This window comes from Zootoca vivipara, chromosome 10 (genome assembly GCF_965207765.1).
Source record: "Zootoca vivipara chromosome 10, rZooViv2.hap1.1, whole genome shotgun sequence".
Lineage (NCBI taxonomy): Eukaryota > Metazoa > Chordata > Lepidosauria > Squamata > Lacertidae > Zootoca > Zootoca vivipara.
In genome coordinates, this window is record NC_142593.1 from 34,388,741 (window position 1) to 34,414,461 (window position 25,721).

The window sequence follows — 25,721 nt, forward strand, 5'->3', positions numbered from 1 at the left end:
ATGCCATGTCTCACAGCAAGTCTATGACAGGTATAATGCCTCCCGCTGGAAGCAGTTAGCATGAACAAAGGTAGCAAATTTCTGACAATGAAGATTGGTCTGGAAATCACTCAAATATAATCCTAACTTACCTACTTCAGTGTGGCTAATTCATGTGATAGTGCCAGATAATTTGTGGGTTCTGTGGGTTTGAAAACCATGGGCCTAAAATAGACGTTTTATGCAGGTCTTCTGTTTTACAGACTGTATCTTCCCTGTGCAACCAAGATAAGTGCTGTAAATGTAGCAGCTGCAGTTTTAGAGTTTTCCCATAGGATTTTGTTTGCAGGACAAACAGACTTGCTAGCTTGTATATATTGGCTGTGTGATACAGAAGTACATGCAGATTCAGAATTTACTTAACCTGTATGTTCATTTCTATGAAGATTAATTTTATTGATAATTAGGGCTAGTGTGTAAACCAGTGTGATTTCCTTTATTTTTAATATGATGTTTGGCACAAGAAAGGCAGCTTCGTCTTCTTCTTCACATCTGATTGAGCAATTAATAACTCTGCTAATTCTCACTTTTGATGCTTGCTTGTTAGTTCAGACTTTCTGTGAGAATGTGTGCATGGCAAATGTGTAGAGAAATAATTGATTCACTTTTCAAAGTCAACTAACCAGCAACTGTATGTCAATTTAATCTTTAGCCTGACTTTGAATTTCTTAAAGGATGATGGTAAAAAACCAGAACATGCAGAGTTCCCAGACAGCTTTCAATCTCCATTTGCAGGAAGTAATTTTTTAGAAGACAAAAGAAAAAGAAAAGTGAAATCAATCTTTTCTATGAGAAAAACCATATGCAGCATGAAACCTGCTGCTTTTAGTTGAGTGATAACAAGTTGATGCCAAGAAAAGAAATGAATGTGAAGTTGTGAATGAGCTAAACAGCATAAATATTACCAAATATGATCTTGTAAAAGACTACAAGCCTGGAATGTGGTCTAAGAACACATGATACATCCAATTTGCTGAAGCTAAGAAGGCCCAATTTGCCTGGATGAGAGACCCATATGTGCAACCTTGGGTTCTATGATGGAAGGCAGGCAGGCTTTACATATGCTAGTGCAGGCATCCCCAAACTTCGGGCCTCCAGGAATTGTTTTGGACTACAATTCCCATCTTGCCCGACTTCCCATCTTGCCCGACCACTGGTCCTGATAGCTAGGGATCATGGGAGTTGTGGGCCAAAACATCTGGAGGGCCGCAGTTTGGGGATGCCTGTGCTAGTGCTTGGAAGAGTGCTCTTCCTTCCTTTTACCTGCTGAAGCTATGAAGGGAACAACGAGAGATGCTGTTGTGGTGTAATGTTCTGCACTCCCTCCACCTAAATTCAGGTGTAAATATGTGTCAATAAACCATATTTCTTAAAGACACTACAGTCGCTGTCATAGCTCCTTCCAAAGGAACACAAGCCCTGGTAAAGTGCCAAGACCCCTGTAATCTTAATACCACTCAGCTGAGATTGGGGTGGCCTGTAACAATATGTTGAACATGTTAAATAATAACTACTGACCCTTTAGGATGAAATAATAACATCCTGACAAAGTTGTTATAAATACAGAGGACTGGAATCAATGAAACAGTTCTGCTAGTGGGAGCCAGTGCAACAAGTCCCACTAGTGCAACAGAATGTTCCCTCCCTCCTCCTCCCCCTGCACCTCCTGAATATGCCTGGGGTGCAACAGGAGAACCCCCAGGGCAGTGCATGGGGGGGGGGAGATGAGGGATTATCTGTCTGGCAGGCAGAAATGCTTGCACTGACAGAACAATCTTAATAACGTGACAAGTGTAGATTATAGCATTTGCATTTTAAAAAGGCATTCTTAGAAGCATTGGATGATGCTAAACAATGTATTTTGTAAACAAATACTGTATGCCCTTTTGCTATATTTGTAATAAGGATGTTTAAAGGCCCACTAGAATAGCATTTCATTTGTTTTAATTCTTTTCTTTTTCGCATTCACACACTTCTGATTTTTCATTCTCCTATTTTAAACTAGTTCTTAGCTTCCCCACCTTTTCTTTACACACAGTTTGCCTCAGTCACACACAAACACACAATCCTATATCTTTTAAACAAAACCAACATTTAACAAATAATTGTCTGAGTGTGTTTTAATTTCTGCTTATTTCTAGCATTGCTATTCAGTGCATTACTGAAGAAGTGTGCATGCACACGAAAGCTCATACCATAATATAAACTTAGTTGGTCTTTAAGGTGCTACTGAAGGAATTTTTTTATTTTGCTTCGACTCAGACCAACACGGCTACCTACCTGTAACTAGTGCATTACTAGTATAACACCTACAGGGAAAGTATTTGGTAGACTATTATTGTCTTATTTACCTGTTGCCCACTCTCCTTGAAGATTCAATAGGTATTCTGGTGGAAAGTTGTAGGGAAAATATGGAACTTTCCCACTTGAGGAACACTTCTTACTGCTCATTTCTGGCTCAGGATATTAAATAAGAAATCTCTTGAGAAAATACTGTAATCAGTTCAAGAAAAGTGAAACAAAATAGCCCCAAAAAGGCATCTGTTTTATTCATGGCAATCTAGTGTGGCTATTATAAATACATATCCCAATCATTCTGTTCTTTCAGCTTGTTGTGCTTGTCTTCTTAGTACATGGAAGAAAAGGGGCAATTGATGGCATATAACTAGAGATAACACTAGACAGGAGAAACAAACTGTAATGCAGATTGGAACTCAACGTAATGCTTAATGGCAATTACGAACCACAGCTAAGCAGCAACTTTCATGGTTGTTTGATGCCTCTAGGGGGGCATGCTGATATGTTGGGATAAACCACTGTAGCTTTTGATTTTCAGTTTTGTTTTATTTCCTGATATAGTGTAATATTTGATTCAAAAAGTTTCAAAAAAGTGGGCTTACTGTAAAAAGCAGGTGCTTTTCTCTTCTCTAAAGTGACATCTCATATAAGCCATATCAGTAAATTTATCAATGAGCAACAAAGTCAACCATACAAAATATGCCATGTTTCTAAGGCCTTTCCCTTTTATGTGTTTGTGTGCTTTCTCCTTTATCCAGGATGGAGTTTCAGCATGGGATCTGCTTACCAGTTTCACAGCTGGCGAGTGTTTGTTATTATGTGTGCTTTGCCCTGTGTTTCCGCTGTGGTGGCACTTACTTTCATGCCAGAAAGTCCAAGGTTCTTGCTTGAGGTAAAATGCCTATATTGTTAAACATCTCGAGTTTACCTGGGGCTCCAGGTTAGCCATGGAGACTCTGCTGTCTAGACAACCACTAAGATAAATCAGACTCATGGGGACAGACAGGGGTAGGATCTTTTCATCCATGGTGGCCCCACACCTTTGAAACCCCCTCCCTGGAGAACATTTGGTCCGTCCTTGGTGGCTTTCAAAAGAACTGTAAAGACCTGATTCCACAAAACTTTATGGGGTTTTTTAAACTGTAATTTTATTGGTTCTAAATCTTGTTTTGTAAACTGCCTTCTGAAGGTGTGTCTCTAAAAGATGGGATAAAAATAACTGAAAAGGTAAAATAACTTTTATGTATAGCAGAAAAGTTCTAACCCCTGGATCTGCTGGCTGGAGGGAGTTAGGTGCTTCTTTGCCTTTTAGGAAGTCCTATCTACTGTGAAAGCCCCACCTATGCCCACAGAAAGATCTGAAGACATAGATATTTTGCTAGCATGCTCTCACCTGTGCTAGGCCAGAAGAAGGTAGAGAGACCCCAGCATTGGAACCACCACCTGTGCCAGTCAGAACTACCCCCCCCCCCGCATTTTAACCAATGGGGGGAATTTTTTTAAAAAAGATCCATCAAAGAAGAAGAAGAAAAAGAGTTTGGATTTGATATCCTGCTTTATCACTACCCGAAGGAGTCTCAAAGCGGCTAACAATCTCCTTTCCCCTTCTCCCCCACAACAAACACCCTGTGAGGTGGGTGGGGCTGAGAGACTTCAGAGAAGTGTGACTAGCCCAAGGTCACCCAGCAGCTGCATGTGGAGGAGTGGAGACACGAACCCGGTTCCCCAGATTACGAGTCTACCGCTCTTAACCACTACACCACACTGGCTCTCCCAAAGTCAAACCAGTAGGACTTGGGAAGTGGCAGCTGATCTGCCATTTCACACATGTGACAAGCACTCAATATACCACACTACACAGTTGAAAATCAGCTGAAAAGGGGAGCAGCTGGTGAATTCTGGGACTATAGGAGGTATGGTCATCAGTTTTTCCAAGGGAATAATGATAGTGAGTGAGGCAGGAAAGGTCAATTGCTTATAACTTCTCAGCAATCCCAGTTCCCACACATGTTACTCTTCAATTTCTGTTTTAATACATATGTGTCCCTTTACCAAATGTGTTCATATCTGTAGGTTGGGAAACATGATGAAGCTTGGATGATTCTCAAACAAATTCATGATACAAACATGAGAGCCCGTGGTCAGCCTGAAAAAGTTTTCACAGTAAGTTGTTATTTGCACCATTATGCCTCATTAGCCCAACATCACTTAAAATTTAGATGGATATAGTTACTGAGAAGCATGGAAAGTGTCCCTTTCTTCTTAAGGTAAACAAGACAATTAAGAATATTTATCACAGGTGGATAGATACTGAAAACATTTACTGAATTAAGCGTATGTTTTGAAAGTTAAGATTACTAATGGCTATGTAAATGTGAGGGTAAAGGTAAAGGACCCCTGGATGGTTAAGTTCAGTCAAAGGCGACTATGGGGTGTGGTGCTCATCTCGCTTCAGGCCGAGGGAGTCAGCGTTTGTTCACAGACAGCCTTCCAGGTCATGTGGTCAGCATGACTAAATGCTTCTGGTGCAATGGAACACCATGATGGAGGCCAGAGTGTATGGAAATGCTGTTTCCCGCCGCAGCGGTACCTATTTATCTACTTGCACTGGTGGGCTTTCGAACTGCCAGGTTGGCAGAAGTGGGGACAGAGCAAGGGGAGCTCACCCCAGCATGTTGATTCAAACCCCTGACCTCTTGATTGGCAAGCCCAAGAGGCTCTGTGGTTTAGACCACAGTGCCACCTGCTGTCTATTAATTAATGGCTATCTAGTAGCACCTTCAGTGTGTCTCTGAGTACCAGTTGCTCGGATGGACAAATAGGAAGAGTGCTTTTGTGCTTGTAAGTTCTCACTGGCATCTGGTAGGCAATTTTGGAAACTGGATGGGCATTTGGTTTGAACTAAAAGGACTTTTCTTATGTTTAATGCTATCCATACATTTTTGTGTAATGTAAAAAAGGTCATCTCAGTAATTACAGAAACAGGTGTTTGGTCCTTTCCAAAAGCGTTTTCACTTAGAATAACAAATTTTCGCTTAGAATAACAAAAGGGTATTGTTCAAACCGAGACTCGCTATCATCTATCTATCTATCTATCTATCTATCTATCATCTATCTATCTATCTATCTATCATCTATCTGTCTAAAATTAAATGTGGCAACTAGGTACATAATAGCCAAACCTTTTTTTTAATAGTAACATAGTGTTCGTGAATTAACAAGTAAAGGAGCGCAGGGATGTTTTAATACTGAACTGGCTGATTATATTAGAATGAATTTTTGTAAGAAAGTTTTTTTGTAAAAAAATAAGATCTTTGTATTTATTTGGTCTTATATTGATTTAATATGAAGCTGTGATATTGCCTCTTTCATTATACTTTTTGTTGGGATGAGGATGCTTTCATTTTGTAAAAACATATTAAGAAATGCATAGGTGAGTGGATGTTAATCAGCTATCTCAATAATGCTCATCAAAATAACCCATTCTCTGTCTACTCCTATATATGCCTACAGTGGTACTTCCGTTTACGAACTTAATTCGTTCCGGAAGTCCGTTCTTACACCGAAAACCTTCTTAAACCAAGGCACGCTTTCCCCAATGAGGCTTCCTGCCGCCGGTGCCCATCCACCGGTCAGCTTCCGTTGGTTTTCCAGGGCAAATTTTGCTAGCCGGAACACCTACTTCCAGTTTTGCGAAGTGCGTTGCCTGAATCGTTTGTTAACAGTACTGTTCTTAGACCGAGGTACGAGTTGTACGACTGTACTCAGAAGTTCCATTGAGTTCAATGAGACTTAATTTGGATTGCGTGTTAAGTTGCTCCCACCTTGATATTGCATACCATTCTGTGCAGTTGCCCTCCCTTCATGACACAAAAATACAGCTTCCCTTTCTTTCTAGAAGCTTTAGGCAGGGTTCCTTCCCATCATGTAGTTGTTTGCCTATCCTCATTTGGATAATATTGAATAATGTTTGCTATGGGGAAAGAACAAAAAAATCTTTTTTGTGTGCCTTATATAGGTTAACAGGATAAAAACTCCCAAGCAAATAGATGAGTTTATAGAAATAGAAAGCGATACAGGAACCTGGTACAAGCGGTGCTATGTCAGAGTGCGTACAGAGCTGGATGGGGTAAGTAATTAATTTGAAAAATATTATTTGCACTGAATATGAAAGCAGAACTATAGAAATGTAACCATTGAAGATTGTTGTTAACCTCACAAAAAAATTATTTGAAGACGATGTGCTTCGGTTTTTCCTAAAATAATGAATAAATGCTCTCTGTTGCCATGCTCACCAGAGATGTTCGAGATGATGGTGTCTACTTTGATTTAATACGTTGCGTTTATCCAGTGCTTCTTCCCAATAATTTCAATTTAGCATATGTTGTTGTTGTTGTTGTTGTTGTTGTTGTTGTTGTTACTACTATTATCCTTTTCATAGTACTCTAAATTTAAATTTAAAAATAAACGTTTATTTTCTTCATCTTTCACAGATTTGGTCAACTTTTATGAAGTGTTTCACTTATCCCGTCAAGGACAGTACGACCAAACTTGCAGTAGTATGGTTTACTCTTTCTTTTGGGTAAGAGCAACAAGACACACATGAAGTGGTTGTAATACTGATTAAGCAAAACAGAAAAGAAAGAAATAGAGCAATTTTTGTCAAGTATTAAATTTTCACAGCTGTCAATAGAAAACCATGCCTTATTAGAATGATATGTAATGGAAAGAGAATGGCTTCACAGCTGCATACTATAAAAAGGTTTTTTTCCAGTGCTAGTGAAATCTCTTGAGTAAAGTAATTACGGTAATCAAATTATAGAAATGAGGGTCATACAGGAGACCTCAAATGCTACAGTTATAATTGTTGTTCCCAAAGAGTGAAAGTCACTTTGTATTGGCAAAAATATCAGTTAAACCAGGCATTGCCAAACTTGGCCCTCCAGATGTTTTGGGACTACAGTTCCCATCATCCCTGACCATTGGTACATTTTGGGAGTTTGGATCAATAGTCAAATAATGGATCCTATTCTAATTGGTTAATTTTAAAATAGAAATTGAGCTTCTGATTTCCTCGTGGGGGCAACGTGCAAGCTCAAGGAATAGTTTGGCTTCTCAGCACTAAATGGCAGTTTGTTATTATTTCCAAATGCAACCAGTTTATTTTAAAACATCACTTGTTTATCAGTGTATATTCAACAAAACACTAGTGTATTGTGTGTTTCAACGAAGTTTTAAAAAATCGAATTCTTCTGTACTGCTTTGACACTAGATGCGTTGAAATTGTATCTATTGCTTTTCACAGATACTATGGATTGTCAGTCTGGTTTCCAGATGTGATTAAGCATCTACAAGCAGATGAGTATGCTTCTAGAAGGAAGAGTTTTGGAAATGAGATAATAAAAGACTTTGACTTCAACTTTACTTTGGAAAATCAGATCCACTACAATGGAACATTCATCAATGACAGGTTGAGAAAAATAAATCAGAATTTACTTTATGAAATAAAGAAATCGTAGTGTGCATTGATATCCAGACTCCTCCCCATCATCCTACAATCAGTCTTCATCCTTAATAGTTGTTTGTATGGGAGGCTAATTGTCATAATTATTGAATATACAGAGATATCTTTTCTTGGCATTGCATAGAGATTGACTTATAGCTTTGTATGTGGGAAATAGTTCATGTAAAAGAAGTGGAGTTCAAAACCTGTGAAACAGTGACATATCCATGGCTACCTCAGGTCATTACTGGGTTTGTATCTGAACACTACTAGTCACTCTTATTGTTTTAGATGTACAGGTATTTAGTTTATTATCTTTTATCTAAGAAACCCAGGGCTACCTTTCCTCCTTTATCAAATGCAACACTGCGTAGGTAGGCTAAGCTAGATATCTGTTTTGCTGTCTCCTTTTATAGTCCAGCTTTTATTCTTTTCCTTTTGGAGGTTTGTGTTTTAAGAATTACACTTGCAGTTGTCATGTTACAATTCTCCAAACTATAGTTTGGAGGATGGGTGACCTGCCACAGCCTCTCTTCTACCTTATTTCTCATGAAGTCCTTCTTCCCCTTTTCTGGTTAATGATAACTGAAGGTTACTCTGATATCTAAATAAGGTGGACTATTTTTTAGTGCTAACCAGGTATGCCTCCAGACTATGATTTTCAAACGACGCTTTCAAATCATGGATTGGAGGCAATTTCTAGTTAGTGCCAACCATAGTTTGACCAATTCAAATGGTCACAGCAAACTATGGTTATGCAAACCAGGAAAGGGAAGAGGGATGTTTCCTGTGAGATAAATTACATGTCTGGCACATTCACAGCCTTCCAAATATGGTTCCTTTGACCATGCTGACTTTGAAGATACTACTTCCATAGTTTGAATTATTAGCATGCAATGTTTGAATAGAGTGATGAATTATTGGCATCCATCTGTCTTGAGAAACACCTCTGGGGTGAAGCAAATTGCTGCATCAGCAGCACTGAAGTGAACCCTGGGGTGCGAGCCTGGGCAGTGTGTATGGAGGTCCTGGGCTGCCCAGACCACATGACCTCAATCTCAGACTCACTGATGTGGTCCAAAGGAAAGCAGAGCAATACATTTGGCACCAGCTTAGCTGCAGGAGTTGCTAGAAGGAGGTATACAAGGTGCCATCCAACTGTCTTAGGGACTCCACTCAATATTTGAGCAGGATTTATTCCTTAGGGGTGTATGAGGTGTTAGGGGAGGAGTAATACCTCTGATGAGGGACACATTGTGCTCCTTCTGGGGTAGTTTGTCCACCTTTGGTCCCTACCCTGCACTAAGCTCTCACCTGTGGCTCCTACGGTAGAAGCTGTCATCATCCAACAGTGGCCACATTCCAGGAAATGGCTTTGACTGGCCAGCTAAGCCAGTTGAGGATAGCCTCTTGTTGTTCATGATGACTGTAAAAATCTGACTGTAAAAATCACTTCTGTTGCTCAGGTTCACAATGATGAAATTCAAAGCGGTTACATTTCAAGATACTCTCTTTAAGACCTGTTATTTTGAAGATGTTACTACGCTGAATACGTATTTCAGGAACTGCACTTTTGTGGGGAACATTTTCTTCAACACAGGTATGCTTTGCAGGAAGGAAGCTCATTGTTTGCTGTCCATCGTTTCCATTTTCTCAAGCATTTCTTTCCAGGAGTATAGTGGTTATAGATGATTGCAATGAAATACAAGACAAGTTTAAAGAAACCACTTTCCCTGTGTTCCTACTAACTGTTTTATGTTGAATTGATATCTGGGCTTGTAAACTCTTCCATGTCATCCATGTTATGGCCAAGGCTCCATGTCCACTTGAATGAGGAAGCATGGGGCGGTTTAGCTGCAAATGGTGGTGAAGGAAAGAACCCAGCCAACCAACCCCTTAGTCCCTCTGTCATGAAGCAGTTTCTGTCAAGGATGAATGTGCGTGACTAAGGCTCTCTGCTTATTGAATCATGGGGAAAGGGTAAAACCTTTGCAGCTGAGGTCGGGTTGGGTCAGGTCAGGTCAAACTTCTATGCTTATGGTCAAAGCCCTTTGTAAAAAATCAGACAGGCTCAGAGATATATTAGGCTACAAATCACTGAGGTATTTGAGTCAACAGTGGGAGGGAACATTCATGATTTCAAATGGGCAATGTGTAGCTATCTATCTTCCATGTATGTGGTCATTTATTTGTGTAATGTGTAAACCACTCCACTGAGTCTGACATCTGTGCCTTTGGGTTACTGGGGAGTTCCTTCCTTTCAGAAGGTGCATTGCAAGTAATAGGAACTTGGGGCTTCTATGAGGTAGAACCACTTCTGGAATCCCCAGCCCAGTTTTCTCCTGATACACAAGAAGATTTCATTTCATTTTAAATGTCTATATATCACATTTCTTTTCCAAAGCAATTTACAGTAATGATTCCTTTAAAAAACAAAAATACAATTAAAAAACAGATTAACAGCAGCAAGAAAGTTATCGACAATAATAAAGACAAGCCACCAGTTACTCATCCCAAGCCTTGGGTGATAACCTGTCATCTAAATCATAACAGGATTGGTGCCTTCTCCTACTTGCCTGAGGATTACGTAAGCAGGGGCCTGTCCCTGAAAAAGCCCTCTCTAGGATCTCCATCCATTTGACCTCTTGAAGGCAGGGCACTTTGAGGCTCAAACTGGACATCAATGCAATTAGCAGATACCTTTCTTCTCATGTAAATAGCAGCCGTGGTTGGTTGAGAAAGCATTGGGACCATGAAAATAATAAAACCTTGGTTTACCAGAACTTTTGCAGAGAACTAAAGAGTTAACCGAAGAATTAGAGTTAGCTGAAGAATTGATGCTTTTGAATTGTGGTGCTGGAGGAGACTCTTGAGAGTCCCATGGACTGCAAGAAGATCAAACCTATCCATTCTTAAGGAAATCAGCCCTGAGTGCTCCCTGGAAGGACAGATCGTGAAGCTGAGGCTCCAATACTTTGGCCACCTCATGAGAAGAGAAGAATCCTTGGAAAAGACCCTGATGTTGGGAAAGATTGAGGGCACTAGGAGAAGGGGACGTCAGAGGACAAGATGGTTGGACAGTGTTCTCGAGGCTACGAACATGAGTTTGACCAAACTGCGGGAGGCAGTGCAAGACAGGAGTGCCTGGCGTGCTGTGGTCCATGGGGTCACGAAGAGTCGGACACAACTAAACGACTAAACAACAACAACAACAAAGAGTTAACATGATTCAGTACTGGTCAGTGAGGCAGTAAAGAATTTGTGGCATTGCATATCTGGCTTCTAGTTGGCCAAAAGCCAAAAGGAGATTGTACATGCTCCCCCAAAAAGGCATCGGGTGTGGCTTGTGAGTAATGAGTGTGAATAATGCTACAGTGCAGTCCTATATAGATCTACTCAGAAGTAAGTTCCATTGAGTTTATGGACTTACTCCCTCAGATGCAGATCACACCAATCTGCCATTAGGTTCTGCATATGACTGTCCTGGAAGCATATAGTATTGACAATTACATCTAACTCGTTATCTGAAAAAAGTCCATTATCCCACTTACAAAAGTTTGTTTTGTTTTTTCTATCAGTATTTGAAATGTTTTAAAACAGATGAATTCCTAATATGAACAGATCGTGAATTCCTGATATTGTTTATTTTCTTCAATCCATAGATCTTGAACCATATAAATATCCTGGCAGTGAATTTATAAACTGCACATTCATTCACAACAAGACAGGATGTCAAATATCCTTTGACGATGATTACAGTGCCTATTGGATTTACTTTGTTAATTTCCTGGGGACTTTAGCTGTACTACCAGGGAATATCGTCTCTGCTCTTCTGATGGACAGAATTGGGCGTTTAACAATGTTAGGTATGAACTTTGCATGAAAATAGGATTTTAAAAAAATATTATCCTGCACAACCCTACTTTTAAGAGTTTCCCGCGAGGGGAAGGATAACTGTTTCCTCAAAAATCTTTAATTGGTATGTTCAAAGTACCCTTCAATAATATTTGAACATAATCTCCTGGAAGTTTCATGTGTGGTGGGAACTGGGGTGGTTGGTAAGGTTGGGGCTGTGCCCTTGCACTGACAGAAGCACTGCCACTAATGTGGCACTCTCACTGGGGCACAAAACTCAAAGACCTGTAGAGTTGGAACATGCATGGCTCTGTCCAATCAACCAGCAATAGCGCAGGTGTTGGGAGTGACTCTTCCCTATCCTCTACTGATGAACTCTGCAGAGAAACAGAAAGGACTCTAGCTAATTATCTTTACAAGTCCTGGGTAAAATTGGACATTACATATCAGCCAATGGCTTTGTTTGTTTGTAACGGCAAAAGGTTGTGTGCTTGAGCCAGGGAATGGCGCTGTGGACAGTGCAATCCAGGGGTTGGCAACCTAAGGCCCATGGGTCAGAAGCGGCCCACGGAAGCCATTTAACTGGCCACCAAGCCGACCCCGAACCAAGCTGCCCACTCCACAAGTCCCCACACACTGCACTAAATCGGTGCAGCGCGGCACGGGGACTCTCTTCCGCTGCTCCGGAAATCGCTTCTGCGCATGCCCAGACGCCAGAAATCGCTTCTGTGCAGGTGCGATTTTTGACGTCTGGGCATGCGCAGAAGCGATTTCTGGCATCGCGCTGCGCCGGTCCAGCCCACAGAGGATCTCCATGGGAGTGATCCAGCCCATGCGCAGCAAACCTTTCCAACCCCTGGTGCAATCCTTTATATGTATATTCAGAAGTAAATCCCATTGAGTTTGGTGGAACTCATTTCTAGATGGCTAGGCATAGTCTTCTTTTCTTTTTTCCTATTCAATAGCAACCCACAGCCCACATTAGCCGATTCAAAAAAACCTGCTTTTTCACTTGGATGCTGAAAGATTTGGATATTTGTATTTCATTTTCCTGTGGGAAAGCAGCTCAGGGGTGATCGACTAGGGGAAATAGCGAGAGGAAATGATTCAGCAGCCTTCTTGCTTTTCCTCTGATCAAACTCACAAGCTCCTCCTCCCTTTCCTTTTTAAAACTCCAGGAGATCATTGCAGAGGTGCCTGGCATGTAATTTATTTATTTATTTATTATTAAATTTGTATACTGCCCTATACCCATAGAACTCAGCATGGTTTACAACACAAATATATAATATATAGATTGGTTCTAAAATCACTTCTATAGGCGAACTAATCGCTCTTTGTTACTAGAACTCAAATCTTTAGCATTGCGTGGACAGGCGGAGACACCCCTCAACCCCAGGCGACACCCGGGTGGAATAACAACTTTATTAAGACTTCAGATGTAGGGAGACCTTGGTTTAGGCATTGGGCGTTTATCCCTCCCAGTCCCCGGCCGGGGATCTGGGGAACATCAGGGTTATCCAGAATGTGTGGGGATTGGGCTGGCTCTGGAGAATGTCTGTTCAAGCAGAGAGCCTGCCCCCCATTTCGCTGCTGTCTCGGGGGAGAGCAATGACAATCAATTGGCATATGGCCAATGCCTCCCCTCAAAACAACCCCTTTAACAGGGAACCCTGGGATTGCCGCCGTTTCACACCCCACACCCCACCCCAATTTAGGGAAGGTAGACTAAAGGATTCCGCCCAAGGCCTGAAAACACCAAATTTGTGACGTTTTTGCTACGGGGAAGTCAAAACCTGCCAATGCAGGAAAATACCTTTCCAGCCCTTCAACAGAGACCATAACGTAGCAGCTCCCGCGTACCTGTGAAGAAGAGGTTAACCTGCAAAAGAAGGCTTAACTGAGGGAGGGCAGGGTGGGAGAAGCTCTGAAGCCAAATGAGAACTCCCAGGTAAGTTCTGCCCACTATTGTGTGGGCAGGTCGATCCCTCCCCTTACCGGGCCAACTCCCTCCTGGCAATGCCTTGGGTAACTGGCAGAGGTAGGCGGCCACCTCCAGGTGTCCAGCCTGGGGGGGGGGGGAATCCCGGCTGTACTGCCAGGAGCCGTATGGCATCATGGGGGCTGCGCATGACCACGCAAAAGGCCCCCCATTTGATGTGGGGAGCGGTCATTCCAGACTGGGCATTTCTCAAGGGGCAGAACTTGTTCCCTTGGGGTTCCTAAGTCCAACTGGGCCCTTATAACCTCCCTGAATGAACTGTCCCTCCAAGGCAGTTAAGATAGCCCTCTGGCCTGGAGCCTAGCATTCTGTAACCTCTCTGTCAGTTTCTGCCAGGGAGGGGTGCACCGATGGGCAATGTTTTGGGGACTGCAAGAACCTTGGTGACAAGAGTGCAGGACCCTTAGGAATCTGGCTCAGGGATTACTGTATTTAGGGGTCTTTGCCTTTCAGAGGCTCCTACCTGTTGGGTTCAGGCTTGATGACATGGGCTATTGTCCTAGGTCCAGTCCTAGGGCCTGGCTCCCACAACCTGCCTCAACACTTTGCGTTGATATCCAGGATACAGTTTGTGATTTGGAGTCATGACAGTCATATGGCATTTCTTTGAAAGGCTTATGACAAAATCAATAGTGATTCTTTCCTCTCCCCTTGAATGCAGGTGGTTCTATGATTCTTTCTGGAATTAGCTGCTTTTTCCTGTGGTTTGGTACAAGTGAATCCATGATGATAGGCATGCTGTGTCTGTACAACGGCCTCACCATCTCGGCATGGAACTCCCTTGATGTCATCACTGTGGAGCTTTATCCTTCAGACAGGAGGTATATTCTTAAATACTTGGCTTTCTAAAGCATTCTAAATCATAATTCAGAAACATGTTAGCCACAAATTAAAAGAGCAGAACCTCTTATGAATGGTTCGCTTGTCTTTAAAGGAGACAAATAGGTAGGAATAAACAGGCAGTTTTCATAATGGAGGCAAGTAAGTACTTGGGTCCCCTGATGGTGTGCATTTGGGACCAGGGCTATTTGACGTATTCATATATTATCTGAACTTAGAGTGAACAGTATATTTCCTAAGCCTTTCCTCTGACATTGACCACTGTCGGGCAATGTACTAAGCTGCACAGACAATTTGGATTAACCCCAGTGCAGCTATTGTTACAGTCAGCAGCAGATAAACTTCAACCTTTTGCTTTCAGATTAGTAGTGCTGTGGTTATTTTTAAATCAAAAGCACTTTGCTTTTATAGCACTTTGTTTTTATAAAATTTCCTCAAAGTGTCCCACTATCAAGCTTTAACGTAGTATTAAAATAAACCCTCTTTAGAAGGGAGCCTTTTCCCTTTTTAGAATTTATGAACATAATGGCCACAATCAAAGAGTTAGGAGCACTTAAGCCCCTCTCTTCTCCCTATTGCCCTTGCAGTTCTCATTTAAGTAAAATGTTCACACAGTTCAACATCAAAATAGGAGAAGAAAACCTCAAGGTGCTGAAGACTGATTCATTTGAAAAACAAACAAGCCCTTCGGTAAATGAGGAGCCTAATATGTTTTAAGCAGTTACTCTTCATCAGAGACAATGATATCTGCCAGTTTTCAACATGAGAAGTCATTTTATTCTCGGCACTCATTCGTTGTTTTACCACAATTGGTGCCGTCTGGTGCCCATTGGGACTAGCAGGGTGGAAGACAGGCCAACAACATGTGAAGCCAGAACCAATGACAGTCAGAGTCAACTCATTCTAGGTTTCTCCCCATCTGAGCTCTACAAGGGCAGAGTTGAAGCTAAGGAGGAGGACGCTGGTAGCCATGGTTACGTTCTGCACTGGTTGTAAGAAGGTAGGCAGACTGAGGTTGGTGAGGCAGTGACCTGTTTGCCTGCAGACCAGTATCCACTGACTCCCAACTCACCATGGGCAAGGCATGGGTAAGGGAACTATTACTAGGCAGGTCTGGCAGGCTACTGTAGGAGCACGCCATGCGACTCTTAACTGGTATCTCATTCAACTCTTAACCTTTTTGAAAAACCATAGTCAGTTTATTTCTTGGCCCATTGTCTTATATTTCCAAATGTGAGTTGTTTGCAATCCATTCACGTCTAAGACTCACTTGCCATGCTCATGAAACAAACAGAATAGGGACTTATCCATGTTTCTGCGTGTCCCATACCTAGAACGGACTGGCCTGAGATGTTTTCTACTTGTCCCATGCTTCCTAGGCATGGGTCCAAGCGGTTTTCTGCTGGTCCTGCCACTTTCCCCAGGAAAACCTGCTCTTTAGCATTTCATCGGAACAAATGTCAATCTGCAGCAAACCCAATTGATGTTTGTTCTGATTAAGCAGTAACGGTCAGATTTTCATGGGGGGAAAGCAGCGGAACAAGCGGAAGTTTGGATCAGCCCTTAAGTGAACTATTTTGAGCTATCGTGCAGATGCAAGTCATAGACTCTTGCAGATATAAACCATGATACATAAATGGTTTTTCACATGATAAACACAAACCATCCAAGAATGGGAATTGAAGCAAGCAGATGCATTTATTTCATGTTTCTTCTGGCTAGTTCAAGCTCCATTTGCATGGCCTTTATTCTATCTTGAGAAGGAATTGCTGGATTCTTGGCACTTAAAAATATACTGCATTTTGCTTGTGTTTTATTACAACCATTTAATAAGCTAAATAATTGAATATATTTGTCTACTTGCATTGGGTTTTTGCACTTCATTTTGTGTTAGGATACACCAGGGTTGGAGAACTTGGGTCTCTAGCTGTTTTTGGACTATAATTTCCATCATCCATAACCATTGGTCCTGGTAGCTAGGGTCCCTAGGGACGATGGGGAAATTGTAGTCTAAAACTAGCTGGAAACCCGGGGATACAGCTTCATTGTTGGTGTAGGCCCAACCACCACCCTTTTCCTGTTTGATTTAGGGAGGGAAAAAATTTATTAGCTGTTCAGTAGAGTCTTCTCTTAGTACTGTGGCCCTCCAGATGTTGCTAGACTAGAATTCCCATCTTTTCAGACCATTGGCTTTGCTGGTTTGGGGCTGATGGGAGTCAGTAGATCAACATCTGGCTTCCCCACTCCCACCTTAATACCTTCTTTTTAAAAAAAAACCCACAAAAATTCTCCTTTCCTTGTTGTAAATTTATTTAAGGGCTATGATAAACCCTGCCTTTAAACTAAGCTATAATGTCATAATTTTGAAGTGTGAGTTTTTACTGCCACCTTGTGGAAATGGAATACAAGAGTGTCCAGTTCAGTTTCCAATCATATTGTCCACTCAAGGCATATAATGTTATCCAAAGGCAAAACTGATGACGCTCCTGTATTCTTCAGCCTCTTTTTATGGCTTAGGCAACGCTCAGATCCTGTTTCTCTGTGAAGCAAGCTGTAATAATGCATTCCAGAAGCTCTGCCTGGCTGTAGCTTTTCACCAAACACATATAAAACGTCATCAATCTTGCTAGTTATCTAATAAAAAAAATAGTTATTTCCTTCATTTACTCTACATCTCACCTCCTCTTGTCCTGGGAGTCTTTTGAAATTCTAGGCTGACACATTGCCATATTTTCTTCTGTTCCACATCTGTGGTTTCAGACTAGAAGTACTGAAGAATCATATCACACCCTTACTGTGGGGTTTTTTGTTTTTGTTTTTTCTTTCATATTTTATTATATTCTCTTTCTGGTCAGACAGAGTGTGGAATTTTACCCTGCTTCTCTGTCCACGGCTCTCCTGATCTTTCTTGGCTATCTTTATTTGTAGGCTACTGCAGTGTATTTTGCTTCAGATAGGATCTCGGGGAAGACTTATATGTAATATAATCCTGATCCCCCCCCCCAAAAAAAACTGCTGCCTTGAACTTGCACTCTGCAGTAGCTCGTGTCAGATAATCTCAGCAGGTATAGCTTTTAAAGGCTTTAAAATACAAGGAAAACCCATTTTATTAATTTGTTCAGTTTTCTGAATGTGGAACCAGAAACTTCTCTCAAACCCCAACCTTGGGATCTAAATAAATACTCACTAGGTGCCTTACAAGGCAGTTTGCCTTCCTAAGTGCTAAATTAACTGCATATTTGGATGGTGGAAATCTTGATATATCCTCACGACAGTTCATATTAAGTAACTTGGTCAATCCCAAAAACATCAAGTGCTGCACACTATCAAATTTCTGCATCTTTCATTCAGTTGTAGAGATTAAGAAAGAGCCTCTTCTTGAGATCCTGGACAGCCCCTGCCAGTCAGAGTAAACAAAACTGGGCTAGATAGGCAATATTCATTCATTCATTCATTCATTCATGCCCCGCCCATCTGGCTGGGTTTCCCCAGCCCCTCTGGGCAGCTTCCAACAAAAGATTAAAAATACATTAAAACATCAGTCATTAAAAACTTCCCTAAACAGGGCTGCCTTAGAGAAGTCTTCTAAATTGCAGATACTGTAGTTGTTTTTCTCTTTGACATCTGATGGGAGGGTGTTCCACAGGGCAGGCGCCACTACCGAGAAGGCCCTCTGCCTGGTTCCCTGTAACTTTGCTTCTCGCAATGAGGGAACCGCCAGACGGCCCTCAGAGCTGGACCTCAGTGTCCGGGCAGAATGAGGGGGGTGGAGACACTCCTTTAGGGATACTGGGCTGAGGCCGTTTAGGGCTTTAAAGGTCAGCACCAACACTTTGAATTGTGTTTTAAAACGTACTGGAAACGTAACGTACCTTCACCTCGTATAGGGTAGATTCCTGTGGACACATTTGCACCTTGCCTATGTCCCATGCTGCCACCCATTACTGGCCAATAGAGACCATACTGAGTAGCAGTCGGAGGCAATGCTTCCTTGGAGAATAAAAGTATGCAGCATAAGTGTTGCATATTCAAGCAGGGAGAAGCTTTTTTCAGAGGCGTGCAAATGATTCAAGTAAACAAGTTGTACTGAAGTATATTTCCATTTCCTGTTCTTATCTGCAAGTATTTATGGATATAAGGTCAGCCTCATTCTCTCCCCCCCCCCTTTAAAGCAGTGTTTCGCAGACTTGGACCTCTTCCTTTTAAGTATATACTGTACTACCTTCTTGGGTCTCCAGCCATCTGTTGAGCAGGTGAACACATGGAGGTCCTTTAAAAATCTATGCTTTAAAAAAAAAGGAAGGGAAAGAGACTAGAAGAGAATATTCTGCTTTTACTGCCAAGGAGCACGTATTCCTTGCTATTTCCCAAGGGTACAGGATCTTCCATCATCCTGGTACTGGTTTTTCAAGCCCCTAATATAAGTACATTTGAGCTGATAAAGCTCATATCCTATCTGGCTGTTGTTTCATCAGGATTTCCACAGGTCCCTTAAGTAGGTGGACCCCTGAAGACATAAATATTTTCTGTTTCTTGAAAGATTACCATCTTTGTAAACTGGCTCTTTGGCTCTTTGATTTTGACCTAATTTCCAGAGGCTACTTTTATCTGGCAGTCTTGCAAAATAAAAATAAAAAATCAGATGTGAAAGAGACTTCAGCATGGAAGGGCATTGGTGTGTTCTGTTTTAAGACACACACACACACACACACACACACACACACACACACACACACACACACATATATATATATATATATATATATATATATATATATATATATATATATATATGTATTGGAAGGCGCTGAATTGCTTCCAAGGTATAATAAAATGTTCTAACAAGTCAGCGAGCTGAGGAAGAAATGGCTGAGGGAGGAAAGGCTGAGGGAGAAATGGCAGCTTAAATACTTTGAACATTTTTTTAAAAAGACTTTTCTGTGTTCTCTCCAACCTTCTGAGTGCTGCTTTATGGCAGGGGCTGATTGGAGTTGGAGTCTAGCAACATCTGGAGAGCCACAGGTTCCCCATCCTTATGTTATGTGTTTTTATATAGAAAATGCATGAAAGCTGCATATAGATTATTGTATGTGGCAATTGCACATGCTCTAAACTCATTTCTTTCTTTTTTTATCGTTACAAGCTTGGAGGATCAGGGGAATGCTATGGACGTATTATATCTTGATTGTTCCAGGCTTTTTAATGAATTATTTTTTAATTTTAATATGTTTGTCATCTTTTATTTATGTGTTATTTTGTTTTTGTAAACAATCCTGGGGACTCAGTTGGAGGACAGTATAAACTTATTTTAAGATATATTGCTGAGGAAGTGAATTTTCAGCATCTGCCCCAACTTATTTATAAGGCATGAAGTAAGAAGCCTCCAAGTTTGAGGTCTAGGAGCTTCTGGATTTGCCCTGTTCTCTTTATTTAGATCAGTCTCAGGGCTGACACAGGGTGTGTTAAGGGGACATGAAGGTGAGTAAATACCATAGTCCTTTTGCAATCCCGGGATGCCACTGAATTGCACTGGGAGGGTATGGTGCCTGTTTATTATAAGATCTGTAGTCATTAGGGCCTGCTCAGTAATTTTCTAGTCATTGCTGCATCTTCAGCTGACCTTTTTGAGAAAAACTGCCCTCCAGCTTCTATTCTTTTATAAAACTCAAAGCAAATATTCAGGTTCAAAGGATATTTCACCTGTCATTTTAGTGCAAAAAGTCTTGGACCTCTGAGTTCTGGCCATTTTCAGGAATAGTATATAAACCAATGCACCATTTTTCTCTCATCTGCTTTCCGCCCCGATAAAACTTTTATTCTTTCCTGTGGTTTTAACTTATTTTCTCTCTCTCTCTCTCTCTCTCTCTCTCTCTCTCTCTCTCTCTCTCTCTCTCTCTCTCTCTCTCCCTTTTAGGGCAACAGGCTTTGGCTTTTTAAATGCGCTATGCAAAGCAGCAGCTGTCCTTGGAAACCTTATATTTGGTTCTTTCGTTATCATCACCAAATCAATTCCTATTCTCATGGCTTCCTCGGTTCTAGTATGTGGAGGCTTGGTAGGACTTCGGCTCCCAGACACCAGAACCCAAGTGCTGATGTAACTTGGGAAGGATTGTGGATTAAAAGCCATTTCCAGTTTGTTTTCCTCCCTTTCCAAGTATCAGATCTCCTGGCTGGATGGGCAAAGGCTTCAGATTCTCAGTGCATGGAAGGTGACTGTATAGCAGAACTCCCACTCACATAATGAAATCACTGTAACAGATTTAAGCCCTTTTCCAAGGTGCTTCTTCATTCATTCAACACACGAAAGGGGGGACCAGTACCCTGCCTGCTTGCCCCACCCACTCCACCCTCTGACTCTCACAACATTCAGCAGAAGTCTGGAGGAGGAAGCCTCCATCGATAGTCTGCTCTGTGTGATTGAATACCACCCTCTAGTTGTACAGGATTCCCAAGTACTTTTAGCTGTGTGCATAGTGGCTCACCCTTCATATATTTGCTAAATGTATGAAGGGTGGATCTGGCATGCGCATCTTGACATTGGGGGCGGGTCAAGCAGGCATGCCCCCGCTTTCTCCTCTACTTTTGAAGAGGGCTATTGTTCAGCCTTTATAAATTGTACATGGCCCCTTGTATTTCAGGCTAAAAGGGCAATTCAGTGAAGAATTAGTCGCCTTGACCTCAGCTGAACAACGCTAGGGTAAGAATTATGTGAATTGCCCCATTAGGAGTTGCTTGTTTCCAGTCGATCTATTTTAAGTGATTTAAGAGGACAGATTGCTGAAACAAATCAATAGTTCATATGTGACAGTTTTCCTACAACAAGGTCATCTCTGAATAGGAAAAAAAAGTGTTTTGGAATGAATGTTTGGTTTGCTCTTGAGTACGGGGCATAGGGAAAATGTCACATCTAAAATAGCTTTTAAAACTACAACATGAAACTATCCCTGTGCCAAAAAGCCACACAAGTGAATATTACTATTTTTAATTAAGTTGATAATCAGTAGAAACGTCAAGGCTTTTCTTAGTAGTATACGTTAATCTAACTTGCATCAGGAGATACAACATAAAATGGAACAGGCTGCATGACTGTACTTCAGCACATATTTCCTGCTTTCTTAGAATAAGGGGTTTTTTTGGGGGGGGAAATGGCATTGCCACTTTCATAAGAAACCATTTTTATGCAAATTCAGGCTGGGCACAAACTGCCTGTTGCTGTTCAATCTGTTAACTATCTAATAACTTACTACATTATCACAGCTGAGCTCCTCACAGGAAAGTAAGGAAAAAGTGTAATAACAGAAATGTTTTCTGGATGTGCCATGCTCCTCAAATGATGTTAAGAGTTTCTATAAAATTGCACTACATGGAAACATTGCCCCCTTTCCCATTTTGGAAGCAATCAAACAAATAATTGCAATTTTAAATTGGGTGACTACATTTTTTTTTCTTGGCCAGGTGGCTTTACAAATTTCTTGGGAAAGGAAAGGCCATCATTCTCAACTGTCCCATCATCTTGCAGTTGATTCGCTGCAGTAATACTTCCTCCCTGCTTGGACAACACAGGAGTGATTGCAACCTGAGCTAGGCAGAAGCTACAAAATAAAAGACTCTGTCGCACCAATGTCCTGGTGGTGACCGTCTTCATATGTCACTATAAGCCAGAGTACATCATACTGTGACTGTATTGGCTTCTGAAGAGAAGCTTAGATCCCCTCTGCTCTTCCCTGGGCTTGTTAGCTCAGCCTGGTGACGTAGTGGTGAAGCCTGGGATTATAGTTATGGCCCTTCTTCCTTAACCATGGTTAAGGTTAACCATGGTTAACGACAGTAAACATAGGATAAACCTTTTTTACAGATAGTGCTTAAAGAGAAGCTTTAAACCTTGGTTAAGCTGCTGTACCACATTGAACTAAAAAGTGCAAGAAGGAGCAAAGCAGCTGCAATCTCCTCCTTGGGAGCCAGCATGTTCACAGTAAGTCATGGTTTGGCTCAGTGTGATGTGCAAACACAGCCAAAGCCATAGTCCTCCTGCAAGATACGGATTAAACCAATGGAAAAGAGACAAAAGTGAGCAGGCCCCACACTGAAAAAATACTCTACTTTCCCCCTCTACTGCAGAATGCCCTTTGCCCAACTGCCAACCCATCTCTAAACTCATAATCACATATTTCCAAAGAAACACATAAGGCATAATCCAGAAAAAAATGTATGCTTGCCTTAACTATGTGCTTCATTCCAAATGACTTTGGTGGGATTTACAATAGTTTTACTTTTTCTGGATTGGCCCCATCATGTTTACATATCCACGATTTTCTTCTAAGTAGGTATTAATGTTCTAATATTAATTTAAGCACAGAATTATTGTTTTAGCTGTATTTCGGGCTTTTCAAGTGCTTCAAAGTTCATATTGAGTTTTGTGATTATTTCCATCTTATCACAGCTCTTCATGTTAGTTTAGGTTTTGTTTTTTGTTTTTTTTAAAAAGCCTTTTATCTTTTACAGTTTTCTTTTCATTTGGAGGGGAGGAACGTTTTAACAATGCTCTCTTAGTCATTAGGGACCTTCGTTAAGACTTCTAAGATTGAAATCTGAAGCCTCTGTACAGATTGGGAGTGATGATCAACTGCCAGCTGTAAATCATGCTTTTGACATGCACTGTCCACTTAAATTGATGTGGTATTTTGTCTGCTGCCTTCATGAATGTAATCACTGAAAAAAATCTAGAGCCATAACTAAGCTTTAGAAGGGGGGTGGGGGTGGGGAGAGATAAGTAAGCACCAGCTCGAAAGCAGGGCCACCAGGACAAAATCTCATTACTGTTGTCATTGTGTTACTTTCTCAGAATCTAATAATATTTTGAAAACAGATGTCATTCTTATTCAGGATGTAGCTTTGGCAGAATGTAGACAGTAAGAGTAAAGACAGTTTTAAGATATGAAGAGGAAAGTTAACAGAAATGGCCAAAGGCATATGTATTCATTTTGTATGAATTGTGTGATGCATGATACTGGCAGATCGGTTTCATCTCTGTACCCGTGTTTTCCCACTTCCCTACATGACTGGGTAATACAGGACTCGGCCCTACCATTAGGCAAAGTGAGACAGCCACCTCAGGCAGCAGATGGTTGGGGGAGGAGTGGTCAGGCAGATGTAATGACATGTTGCAGCTGTGTGCGCCACTGCACCTTCCAACCTGTTTTTCTACCCTACAGTGTAGTGGTGTCCTGTTCCCCGGGTTGAAGGAAGATTCAGCAACCATTCTGGTCAGTTCTGGTACATCTCATCCTTTGCCTCAGGCAGCAACATGTCTTGGGCCAACCCTGGGGGGAAAATGTCTAAAGTGTAAAAGAGAATGTAAAGTGAGAGTTAAGGACATAATCTGAGTTGGCAGAGGAAGAGTTAGAAAACGCTGGGAGGGGGATAGTGCACCACTGCCGCACATTACATTTGAAACACAAAATGGAGAAGAGAAAACAATCCAGCCGGATGCAAGGCTGTGGCTTAGATGCAGATGTTTAGTTGCTAATATTAGCTCTTCAACAGTACAGATGCTATACATGGAATAAGTAAAACCAAATTTGCTTGAGCTGTGCTTCCCACTTTCACATAGTCCTTATCATTCAGTTCATAAAAATCCTGAACAATCAGAACGGTTTATATCTCGGTGCCACGTGCCAGTTCATAACTCGCATGCACTATGTTGGAGGCGCACACCTTCACACAAGTGTGAAGCAAGGATGCACAAATGGCTGCCATGTCTTTCCACTTTTGCTGTGTAATATACAAAAAGCCTATGAGTCTTGAATCTTTCTTGTAGGGTGAGTTGCAGATTATGTAGATGTGCATCCGACTGCAAGGAAGATGTGTGATGTGCTATTTTTCACGTTAAACCAGAAGTCAGAAAATAGGGACCACATGTCAGCTGTGCTTCAGCTCCTCTAGAATGCAGCATGCAAGAATACTTTTAGGGGGGAAAGCAATTCTGTAAATAGAGCCTTAAAAGGTTTGCCTTTCTTTATATTGCAACACTGTTTCAGACACATGTTCAATTTTTCATGAACAGCTTGTCAATCCTCCTTTGAAGTGCTGCTGCCTAATCGGTCATCCTTCTGTCTTGTGCTATATATAGCTAAAACACCCCGTTTTCACCATGTGTAATTATAGGTATATTTTCTGTTGGGGAAATATTGCTGTGCTTAGTCCCAGGAAGAAGTACCAGCAAATCTTAGTCTGTTATATTCACCTGGTTTCCTCTCCAAACTCAAAGTGAAGGCGGATTACAAAGAATCTCAATATTCTCCTCTTACTTGGTGCAGAACCACATAAGAACACAGGAACCACTTTTCTAATGGCCTGCTTATTCTGAAGCCAATTGGTATGAAATCTGTGTTGCAACATTATAAGGCATTTTTTGTTTTAATTATCACTTGGAAATCCCCCTGCATTAAGTGAGTGCACATTACCACTCTTCAGTAGTTATGCTTTCCAGCTACTGCGGTAGAAGACACTTGTCCCTTTCTGCCTACTGTAGCTGTAGTAGCTACATGTGTTGTGGGGTGGAGTCACCCTCCTGACACTGCTATTTAGCGCCACTGTCAAGGCCACACCCAGTAAGATTGGGTGCATGGTGGCACCAATGGAATGGCAGCAGTGGAGCACGTTGGTGGACCCAACCACACTGCTGCCCTGGCTGCCAAGTCATGTCCAGGCAAGCAACAGCTACATGGGGCTCCTGCCTGGATGCTGGCCCATACTGCTGTACAACTAGGCTCAGCAATCTTTCTCATAATTAGTCTAGCCCACAGCCATTTCCTTCTCCAGTGAGAAGGAAGAAGCTGGAGATCCTTTCTGCCAATGCCTTATCATAAATTCTTTGTTGTTTATATGTTTTAAATAATGCAGGGAGGGACCAGTGGCCCTTGACAGGTTGTTAGACTCCCAATTCCCACCAGTCCCTCCCAATATGGCCAATGGTCAGGGTAATGGGAGTTGTTGTCCAAAACATCAGGTTGTAGAGGGCTGATTCATTATTTACATCTTTCATTGTGTCACTTGTGTGCAAACATACCCATGTGCTCTCTCCCAAATTAGTGTATACCTAAACCCTGCACATGTCCTCTTGCTTTGTAATGTTTTTTTGAAAGAGGTCTCAGCATGAAGAAAGGAGTCACTAGAATAAGAATA

General features: G+C 41.6%; 1 protein-coding gene across 1 annotated transcript in view; it reads left to right on the top strand.

Moving 5' to 3' along the window:
• SV2C (synaptic vesicle glycoprotein 2C) overlaps positions 1 to 22,133 on the top strand; it is an 87,932-nt gene extending 65,799 nt beyond the window's left edge. The window contains exons 5-13 of the mRNA XM_035100167.3: positions 3,096 to 3,229; positions 4,411 to 4,500; positions 6,356 to 6,466; positions 6,831 to 6,919; positions 7,643 to 7,807; positions 9,307 to 9,440; positions 11,503 to 11,706; positions 14,359 to 14,518; positions 20,452 to 22,133. Coding sequence (XP_034956058.1) covers positions 3,096 to 3,229; positions 4,411 to 4,500; positions 6,356 to 6,466; positions 6,831 to 6,919; positions 7,643 to 7,807; positions 9,307 to 9,440; positions 11,503 to 11,706; positions 14,359 to 14,518; positions 20,452 to 20,635 — 1,271 coding nt within the window. The 3' untranslated portion in view covers positions 20,636 to 22,133. The remainder of the gene's footprint in view (positions 1 to 3,095; positions 3,230 to 4,410; positions 4,501 to 6,355; positions 6,467 to 6,830; positions 6,920 to 7,642; positions 7,808 to 9,306; positions 9,441 to 11,502; positions 11,707 to 14,358; positions 14,519 to 20,451) is intronic.
• The last annotated feature ends 3,588 nt before the right edge of the window (positions 22,134 to 25,721 follow it).